General features: G+C 36.6%; 1 protein-coding gene across 1 annotated transcript; it reads left to right on the forward strand.

The window, feature by feature from the left end:
• Window positions 1-1,631: 1,631 nt before the first annotated feature.
• On the forward strand, window positions 1,632-10,866 carry LOC108367478 (uncharacterized; the record flags this gene model as incomplete). The annotated part of the gene is made up of 9 exons (XM_017622094.1): window positions 1,632-1,741; window positions 1,822-1,958; window positions 2,091-2,294; window positions 6,087-6,128; window positions 8,653-8,811; window positions 8,873-8,983; window positions 9,303-9,544; window positions 9,933-10,033; window positions 10,719-10,866. Coding segments are annotated over exons 1-9 (1,254 nt in total), but the record flags the coding sequence as incomplete, so codon positions are not given.
• Between the last annotated feature and the right edge of the window lie 532 nt (window positions 10,867-11,398).

Below are 11,398 nucleotides of genomic sequence, written 5' to 3' on the forward strand. Positions count from 1 at the left end.
ATTTAACCTTAATCTGACTTTTAGGGCCAGTTTTTCAGTGCACGGCCTGGGTTTTAACTAAGTTTAAATGCCCGATCTGGCTGGATTAAGCTAAGATCAGCCAATCAAATGACAGCCAGCTGTTCAATTTAAACTCAGTTTACTTAAGCTAAGTTTAAACTGGCACCGACAAACTGGCCCTTAGTCGTAATCTTAATACTAATATTAATCCTGATCTTAATTTTAGTCTTAACTGGGGGAAAATGCTCCACCAATTGGTTCGAGCTTACGCAAAAATAATGAATTCATTTTTACCGACAAAATTTGTTTTTGTTAATCTAGTATCCAGACGTTTTTAGTGTCCCTGTATTGAGTTTCCCTATCAGTTAGCATTTTTAATTTGATTTATTAGAATCAAGATAAAAATTTAACCAATTCCATCTATAAAGTTTTGCAAATATACAATTATTTTAGGAATAGTCGCGCTGATTAAAATTTCAGAGACAAACGCAACAATTTCGTTGCGATACGATAAAATATAAAATACTATTTGCAATAAGTTGCGCTGCCATTGAGCAAGACCTAGCCAATTGTATTCGCAACGGCCGTGCTGTGGAGGCCTAGACACTCCACGCATTTGGCACGTAAACAACACTCTCGACCGTCCGTCCGCACCCACCTGTACTGATCCGCTCAACGGACTAAGTGCGCGACCGTTGCTTGGCACCACCCGCTGTTGCCTTTTANGGCACGTAAACAACACTCTCGACCGTCCGTCCGCACCCACCTGTACTGATCCGCTCAACGGGCTAAGTGCGCGACCGTTGCTTGGCACCACCCGCTGTTGCCTTTTTTTTGCTTGTTGTTTATAAACAAAATCACCTGGCAGGGCTTATGCTTTTCAAATATTTTCAATTATTCTCTGTATTTTTCTACACTGTTTGTCAGTGGGCATTTTACTTCATTTTATTTTTCTCTGCCTGCCACATTCCTGACTGGTTCATTTGTCGAAAGCGATGACAGAAAAATATTGAAAAAATATTTGTTTGCCTCTGCATAAAGATAAATACAAAAATATATTTACAGCTGCAAAAATTTGCAGTGCAATCAAAGAGATTCGAAAGGAACAACATCGACGCTGGGCCATATAAACGGAAAATCTGTAACATTTACACGAAAGGAAAGCGAAGCAAAAAAAAAATAAAAACCAGGTAGAATAGTAGAACCGAATTGCATAATTGAACGCAATTGCTAGTTGAGGTGCNTTCTACACTGTTTGTCAGTGGGCATTTTACTTCATTTTATTTTTCTCTGCGTGCCACATTCCTGACTGGTTCATTTGTCGAAAGCGATGACAGAAAAATATTGAAAAAATATTTGTTTGCCTCTGCATAAAGACAAATATAAAAATATATTTACAGCTGCAAAAATTTGCAGTGCAATCAAAGAGATTCGAAAGGAACAACACCGGCGCTGGGCCATATAAACGGAAAATCTGTTACATTTACACGAAAGGAAAGCGAAGCAAAAAAAAAATAAAAACCAGGCAGAATAGTAGAACCGAATTGCATAATTGAACGCAATTGCTAGTTGAGGTGTAAAGGATATTCGTGGAACTGTAGTTGTATTTAGTTGTTGTTCAACCCTACGCCATGAAGAAGGTTATACGACCAGAGATGCGGCCTTACTGCGAGCAGCCGCGCAAGCCAAAACGCATTACGAATGTGAAAAGCGGCGAGGCAAGCAAACGCAGAACGAAAGTGTCCAGTACACCAGTGCGGCGCAACATTGTCGACTGCCCCTTCTATACGTTCAAATATAAATTCGATGATTTGCCCCTAGATCCCGCAAAGGCGTANCGAAAGTGTCCAGTACACCAGTGCGGCGCAACATTGTCGACTGCCCCTTCTATACGTTCAAATATAAATTCGACGATTTGCCCCTAGATCCCGCAAAGGCGTACATCGAAGAGAAGATAGGTAAATGGGAAAACATTCAAAAGCACTGCTTGTTTGACTTTCTGATTTTTTATTNACATCGAAGAGAAGATAGGTAAATGGGAAAACATTCAAAAGCACTGCTTGCATGACTTTCTGATTTTTTATGTGCAGCGCATATGCAAGTCGACCAAATTGTGGGACGTTGCAATAAGGAATTGGATTTCCATTTATATCAAATGGAACCCCTCAAATGGGAGTTAGAGGAGTGCGATGATGAAGGTATTCAAGAGTTGAAACTCGAGGATATTGTGATGCCACAAAAATTCGAAATGCTTAAAGACAAAAAGGAGCACAAGTATTCGTTCAATGCGAGAGGTGAGTAAGCGTCTAGGGGACGGTTGTTTTAATGATGCTTTTTAGCTGCAATTTTTTTGCTTATTATGCAATCAAAAATTATGAAAACTAATTTTTTGAATGAACCATAAAAACGGTGGGTATGAGTGTGGTGTTACAGATAACCTAAATTAATAAATAAGAAAAGGTATGAAATTTCAGCAGCGGTAGGGAGAAAAGAGATTGCAATTTTGTCTAGGATTTAAAACTCTTAAGGCAGCTTTAGACGGATCGATTTCTGTCGACTGGAAAATCGGTTTTACGGTTGAATTGCCATTTACACGGGTCGATTTTGGTTGAACGACAAAAGTCGATTAAATAATGAGTTACAAAGACGAACTATATATCTGACCAAAGTCTTAAATCATGGACGCTAGCACCGGCAGCCAGGCAGGCAATAAAGTAGGAATGGAACGCATGTCGATGGGGCCTGGCCAATGCAGGACAGTATGTATAACAAATCAATGGAACGACCGAAATTTGTATTTGGCCATAGATCACGCCTGCAGCATTTCCTAAAATCTCCTTTTATATTTTTACAACAACAAAAAAATTGTGCTTGCAAGAAATCAAAGTTTAAGTTCACTACCTGTCGGTAGAATAGAGTATTTATGCACACAAGTTTGTTTTAGTTGGTCACGATTATGCCTTGTTTGATCCGGCTTCGACCGAAACAACCTGAAGAGACGACCGAAAATTCTATTACAAAATTGGGCGAATTGCTATAGGACCGGTGATTTTATTGACCCTTGGAAGATTGCTTCTATTACTTCGATTTTCCAATCGGGTAATAAGAATGATGGTGGAAACTTCAGGCCCATATCTAAACGCACCACATATTCAAAGCTTTTCGAAAAAGCCGTGAAAGAAAAACTATTATTCACTGCTAAAGACATTATCATCCTAAGCTTGAATCCAATTCCTTCATGCGGTGCTGAGTTTTCATTACCACGAGAATCCCATAAGTTAGGTCATGTCAGCTGACGCGGACTACGGTTTTACGTCGGTGGCTGGTTGAGCCATTAGTTGGTCATCAAACGTGCGGATGTGAAGCTATGGGTCTTCTGAATGAAATCGTCTTTCCCTAATAACATCAAATTGTTTTTCTTTCAAATAAAGCCATAAAAACCCCCTATTAAAAGGATTGTATCAATAACATTTGCACATTAAATTTTAAATAGTTTTTATAAGCGTAAAAGGTTTTAGTTCAAAACATTAAATGACAAAAAGTGTTTTCAACTGAGTCAACATGTGACACAATCTCTACGGAATTGAAGACATTAAAATTATCGGTTGCGATAACACACATTCGCATGCCATGCGGCAAACAAGCGAAAAAAAAGAAAAAAAGATATGTACTTAAGTTTCTACACTACATAGAAATTCATGGGCCATAAAATTTCTATTTACTGCTGTGCTACGTTGTCTACAAAACAGCAGTTCTAACAAATTTTTCGCTTTCAATTTTCGGCTTTTCTCCAGCGCATATTTTGTGCACTTAGTTTTAAATAATTTATGTGGTCACACAAAGCATTGGAAATGGCATTAAATACATGCGAGAGTGTATGAAAAGCTGCTTTGGGATGTGAAGGTGTGGAGGTATTTATATGTATGTACATACATGCATACATATGTATATGCGTATACAAGAATTTTAACAAAATGAAGCGCCTATTACTTTCACTTTACTCCCAGTGTATGCAAATCGATAAAGGCATTTACATAAAAATGTTATTTCAACTTGCCAGTGGCCATAATGGTGCCCGTCGAGGCACTCACTACTAGTTATTTTTGGTATTAGCAGCAGCCTTGGTATGTCCAAAAATATGCCCGAAATGGCCTTTGGGAATTTTTAAAACTTTGCGTGGCTTTTTTCGGAGCAGATATAACACACACACACATACAGTGGTGACCATACAAATAAAAACAATATACCGATTAGGCGAAATTTTTTTGACTGCTGGTTTCCATACTCTGTGATATTCTTATTTACCTCGGTTATTCCATACAAAAAAAAAATAAAATATCGGTACTTTCTTTCATCGGAATTATAAAATTCATTATAATGCTTTACCTTAAAAAATTGATTTTTAATAAATTTATTTAAAAAAAAATGTGTTTTCCACAAATTATCCCAGAAAAAATCTGCAAATTTTTTTTGATATCATCAACGAAATCAAAATAGTGAGATTTTTGGAGGTATCGGTCATCGTACAGTTCCATAAGTAAAGTAACTCTTCTTCTTACCGTTTTTTCTGGCAGGCTGTAGGTGTGTTTTTGGCAGGCTGTAGGTGTGTTTTTGGTTATTGTATTGGTGTTTTTGGTTCAGTGTGTTAGTGTATTTTGAATAAATTGTGATAGAAATAAATGAAATTGTAATAGAAATGAAAGAAATTGTAAAAGGTAAGAGCACATGCCAAAAAACAGGTGATCTCAGCTGTAGGCATATTTTGGCAATCAGCTGATAGTGTTTTTACTTATGAAACTGTACGATGGTATCGGTCCCGCTCACCTAAATGTAAATGTTTTATAATGTAATAAGTTTATAATTCCCGTAAAAACCCGCAACTTTTTTAGTAAAATATATCGACGAACATACTTACTAGTGCTGCTAGTTAAACGACCACCACTGTATTACTAGGAGGGGACTGGCACATACCGATAACAAGAACAGTTTTATATTGCCACTCGTACTGGTCTTTGCTATTTCTGAGCACAAAAATTAAAATTCTAACGGCATTAGGAACAGTCATTGTAGTAGTGAATGTGGGTGGACGAGTGCTTATCACGCATGTTTTTAAATTCCCAACTGTAAACTAGCACATTGTGAATATACATATGTACATACATACATAATCGCTCCAACTGTATTAGCGACTTGCATTGCCGAATCAGTGTGAAAGTAATTGCGAGGCATGGCAAACGTTTTTCATCAGCTCTGATAATAATTACATAATTATGAAACTTGTGACTCTGTTGAGGTAATCTTAGCTGTAGTAGTAGAAATAACTGAGAAGGTGCACTGCAGCCTTAGGTCTTTTAGGCCCTTAATACTCATCACAAGGCCCCGTCTAGTCCTAAAGCCTCTATGATATCCACTAGTTTCAGAGAGAGCATTGTGTGAAGCTGTCTCAAATGTGTTGTTCGTCTTTTAGCGATACTTTCCGACTTACTTCAGAAGCGACAAGAGTCGTCTGAGCTAACACCATCGTCACCAGCTCGACTTTTGGAGGGTGATTGATTTCTAAATTTCATGGAGTTTAAATATTGGTTGGTGGTCTTAAATATTCGCTGATGGTATGTTGTTCTATAGCACGGAAAGTAATACATATTGGTCGGGTACCTGCTACTTATCTTGCTAGTCTGTCAATTCCCTCGTTACCGTTTATAACTTCATGGCCCGCCGTACCGTTTTGTGTTCGTCTTTGTTGGTCGTTTAATCAAAGATGACGACACTTAATAGCCCAATGCTATAGGCAAAGTGCAAATTTTAAGACAATTTATCAAAAATAGCATATTCGAGTCCCGAAATTTTCGGAGTGTATTAATATTTGATATTCTATGAACTTAGTCAACCAAAGTTCATAATTTATACATATTCAAAACATAAATACATATACATCATAAATATATACATATTCCAAACACACACACAGTTTCTATAATTTTTCTATGCATAAATTTTTTTATTATGATGCCACATTTTCGAACATTTTTCCACTTTTAAATCGAATTTAAAAGGTATTTTCAAAGCAATTGTTTTTTTTATTTCAGCTTGCAATCAATTTCCGTGGATTACAAAATGCTGGGAAAATAGTAAGTATCTTGCAAAATATTTTTTTTGTTCTTATATTGTTTAAAATAAAATAGTGTTGTTTCTTAAGCTCTGGTATAAAACAGATTAAATAAGGTTTGTATATCTGGGGACTACTTACCTTTAAAATTGCGAGGAATACATAACTACATACATAATTCTTGATACATATATGTATATGTATGTATGTACTTTCGTACATACACCCATCAGAAAAAGTTTCAGTACAGAAATTTGTTTTTTTTTATATTCAAAATATTTTTTATATAAAAAAATTTTTCAATACTTTTCAAACTTTTCTGAAATTTAGAAAACTTTCCAATTTTAGCATTATAATGTGCTGCTTTGAAGCTGCTAAAAGCGACAGTTCCTTTTCTATCTTTTTGTTTTTTTTTTGCTGACGCTCACGCATTTTCATCGATATAGTGTGCGAAAGAATTTTTATATGGAAGGAAATGCAAAATTTAGACAAAAATGTTTGCAAATTTTTCTAAATTTTAGACTAAATTTGAAACCTATAATTTAGTGGTTTGTTTTATAGAAAAAATATATATTTTTATAAAAAATTACCGAAATTTTTTTAATGAAAAATATGAATATTGTAAAAAATCGATGCATAGAAACTTTTTCCAGTAGGTGCATGTGTTATTTAAAATCGATTTACGAACGATATATATTGAAAGCGCAACGATGATTAGCAATCGAACTCAGCTCCTTTCTTCACTACTAACTTTTCAAATGCCTTTTATTTTTAAAAACACTTTGCACTTAGCGGCACACATTTGTTTCTTTTGACAAATGATTTTATTTTATTTTATCACAAAAGATTCCACTTGAGAAATTTAATTTATTTTAGTTTTAATTTACACTCACATATTTTTGATGCACTTTTACCGAACGCGAAACCGATCAACCAAAACCGAGAACATTCAATCAACCACTGAGGACCGCATCGATCGTAGCAAGCTGGGTGAATGCAAAAATGCAGTCGAAGTGCAGAGTATGTACCTATGTATGTAACAAGAGTTCATCTACACTTGCGGCTTCTTCATTTATTCAATGCACATTCATGGGCTGTCAAACTGTTTGGATTATTTCTTGTCTCTGTAGCAGCGTTGCCGTTTTATAATTTTCGAGCGGAGTGAAATGAGCCAAAAAGTGGAGGGTTTTTGGGTTTTTCGTAGTGTCAAGGTAAAAACGTTAGCCAAACTACGTCGAACTCATGTGTATTATAAACATACACCTGACTGCATACATATATATATGTATCTGCGTGCAGCTATTCTTTTTTAAATATTAACAAGCGAAACATTTTTTGTTATTTTTTACAAAAATATGTTTCATGCTATAAAAAAAGCTATATACTTAAATCAATGTTTCAAACTCTATACATAATTAAGGAAAGTTCGACGAATTTTCATCAAAACTTTAAACTTTTTATAGCCCATTCAATTTTAGTATAATAATATGTAAAGGGCGGCCGCTGTGGTGTAATACATAGTTAGCAGTTCTCACTACCACTCCTCAGGGCCTGGGCTCAAGCGCTGGTCAAAGCAACATCACAAAAAAATATAGCAAAAAAAAAATTTCTTAACAGAAGCCGTCCCTGACGGTTCTACGCATTTTTCTCCTTATGTAGAAAGAATGGGTGAAATTTTTTTATATGGGAGAAGGTTTATTTTCTTTTTCTATGGCCATATCATTGCCTTTTTATAATCCGACAACATTGGCTAAGAATTTTTCACCTTTGTATACATTGCAAATTACATTTTTTTTCTGCAAATAGGTTACCTACAAACGTTGAATATGGTCATTCATATTCATTTCATAAATATTTAATTCTGGTAATCTAAAAAACGAAGTTTTTTTTTAAGAGGAGTGGCGTAGTGTTCGGCTTAAAAAGGGAGTGAAACATTCCGATCGGAGTGAAAACAGCAACGCTGCTCAGTACAAACAGCATACATATTTAACATTGCTCGATCAGCCAAATAGTAGGCTTCGATTTTTGATGCTGACGCTGGTGTGTGTAGAAATGAATTTTTGTACCTACCCTGCAGCAAATCCAACTAGTATAGAACTAGCGCCAAACTAGCTTGAAAAGGGACAGTACTGAGTCTTAATCTATCCCAAATCAATGCTTTCAACTGTATTTTTTAACCTGGCGATGTCCTACGAAGTGGCAATAGCCCCCTCTGCTGATCTTTGGAACTCGTACTGAACTGGTTTTTTTTTAAGCTTTTTATGAAACAAAAATTGTGATTATTCGATTTTTTTTCTATTTCATTTAATTTTTATTTATATTTTTTTATTCTAAGTTTGATTATTTTCTCTTAAATGTTTGAGCGGCACGTAACAGCTTAAATTTATTAAATCTGAAAATCACAACAACAAAAATTAAAGACGAATTCGATAATTTAGCTTTTTACAGAAAAAATCGCCGAACTTGATACACATGTCCACAGATGATCGCTAGCATAACTTAATTACCTGCTTTCAATTATCTAAAACATCTATTATCTATTACAGTGGAACCCAGTGAAGAGATGGTATATCGCGTTACCAGCGAATTACTTCAGATTTATTGCGCTCGGCGTGTACGCATTTTCTACCCCGATATGCGCACCAAAAGTCAACTGTATACGAACGAATTGAGCAAAATGCATGGCAGTCCCTCAGATGCTATAGGTAATAAATATAGTAGATATGTAGGCTTAAGTTTCTGAAGAAAAAAATGTGTACCTTACAGGCAGCCTACACACACTTGCTGCAAGGCATCTACGCATTGAGGCCTTAAAACGTCCACGCAAGTCACTCATATTCACACCTGGCGATCACTATGCGCTGCGCACGCCTGAAGGTATGCAACAAAATACCCAAACAAAGAACCAACTATTAAGCAAAGTATTGCGCTGCTAAACAAAATACATAAATTACATAATTCGCTGGCAAACGGTGTAGTAAAATGCCTTTATTCGCTTGTGCTCTCACAAAAGCTACTTAGACACTTTTATACTTTTGCATTTTTCATGCGAAACTTTTTCAACTGCTGCAGCTATGTACTTCTGCTGAAAGAAACACTTGTATGTCTGATTCCTTTTAATTTCTATGCCAATACACACCTAAATATAAGTATATGTATGTATGTATAAATTTGTTGCATGTGGCACGCGTTGCAGAATGCCGGAACGAGCTAATACGCATGGGTAAAGTTATAGACAAATTAATAGAGCCAACATTGCGACGTGCCAGAGAGAACTTAAAACGACAGGCCGAAGGTGATGCTGCTACCATGGCGCCAGCAAAAACAACAACAACAACTAAAGCAGGCGCAATACCTAAGAAAACGTCCAGTGCAATTGAGCGAGGAGCCGGAGGAGTTGTATGCACCGAAAAGAAAACGAAACGCGGTGTAAAACAGGTGGGTTGTGAATGGGAGAAGACGTACAAATATTTGCTGTTAGCAAAAGGTAAAGCAAACACAGAACAAAGCGGCAGCAGCAGGAGATAGCTGCTTTGAAAGTGTTGAAGTTATAAGTCGGTTGGCATGCAAAAAAAACAAAAAGAAGAAGGAAAGTAAGAAAGGAAAACGAGAGAAAAAAGTGCAAATAACTGAACAATAAAGAAAGTTAAGAAAATAGACAAAGGTTGAAAGTTGGTAGCACTGACTGTCACGCACTCGCCTTTCCACGCTGCTGTTAAGTTATTGTTTTCTTCTTCTTTTTCTTGTTTTTTACATAACTGTATAAGTGAACTTTTTTAATTCAATGTTTTTTTTTTCTACTATTATTCCATGTCCACCCGCATAGCCGAAGAAGCATCCTTGTAACCGCCACGATATGCTACTACACCCCAAAGATTTTCCCACCTTCGAGGACTATATGAAATGCATGAAGCACTATGAGCGTCAGTAAGTAAAAACTCAAACAAAGCCTGCACGAAAATTGTATGAAAACCCTAGTTAAAAAAAAAAAAAAAATAAAATAAAATGGCCGCATAAAATAGCCGCAAACCATTTGTGTGCGGCAAACCTTATGAAAAGATGTGTTGCAAGCCACATGCATAACTTGTTTTGCAGCTTAGGCCCGCAGCAATGATGCATCCACCACATACAAGTACCTACATAAACACAATTGCGTAGATTGTATAGCATGCATTTACATATGTTTGTGTGTTTGCAGATTTGCTTATGCGTTTATGCTTAGTGCTACACTAGGTTGCATGTGCAACGTTACCTTGGTTAAGCTCTTAATTAATGCAATGCTTGTTAGTGCATATGCCACCCGGGTACCCAAAGGCAACTGTCATGTAAAAGCTGAGCACTGAACAACATCATACTAGCAAGTCAAGGCTCATTAAAATAAATTAACAAGATTTTATGCGTCCATTTAAAAGTGTAGTTTTTTTGTATGTATCTTTTCTGCCACGCTTATCATATGCATAGCCAGACAACACTTGTGTACAGCTGCACTTGTTGTTCATTTATAACCTTCAATTTAAAATGTATGAACATATACTTATAAGTACTATACATATCTTTATGCACATGTGAATGATACGAAATTTACTTTGTTTGTTGTTATTTGTTTTCACAGAAGATTTAGGTATCTCGAAGGCCTACCTCCCGTCGATCCGGAGGCCCAAAAAGCTATTATACTCGCACGTTACCAACAGCAATTACAGGCGGCTCTAGAAAAATTTACACCGAAAATAGAAACGAGATACAAATATCTTATGAAAAGCGTAAGTATGTATATATGTACATATGTATATGAAAAACAAATTCTCAACTAAATGAAACAAATTCTCTCTTGAACTACATACTTGCACCCCGATGCGCTTGATAAGGCACATTATTTTTCTTCGAGAAGAGATGCTTGGAGTCATGAAGCGTCTCTGCCGACGCCGAGCATTCGTTTAACACATTTTCATTTATTCTGCTCAGGTATGAGCTCAACCTGCTGCAGTAACCAGAGCGCAGTTGGGTTATTGTGGTCCGAGTCTCCCGAGGCAGACTCTCTGTTAATGCCGTTCAAGGCCTGTCGATGCAGACATTGTTTGATGAACCTCTGGACTTCGTCCGTCATTTCGTAGAGATGCCTTCTGACGTGTCTTGGCGAGGGCTCTTCTGCAAGCAGTTGTCTATTTGGGTGACCACGTCTGTAGCTCCCAACTAGAAACTGCTTGCAGAGCATTGTGTTATGCTCCTTAATAGGATGCATATGGGCCTCATCGTGCAGCTGATGTTGCGGCGACTTCATAAGATATCCTGACG

Source organism: Rhagoletis zephyria, unplaced genomic scaffold (genome assembly GCF_001687245.7).
Source record: "Rhagoletis zephyria isolate East Lansing unplaced genomic scaffold, Rhagoletis_zephyria_1.1 Rzeph_scaffold_02698, whole genome shotgun sequence".
Classification (NCBI taxonomy): Eukaryota; Metazoa; Arthropoda; class Insecta; order Diptera; family Tephritidae; genus Rhagoletis; species Rhagoletis zephyria.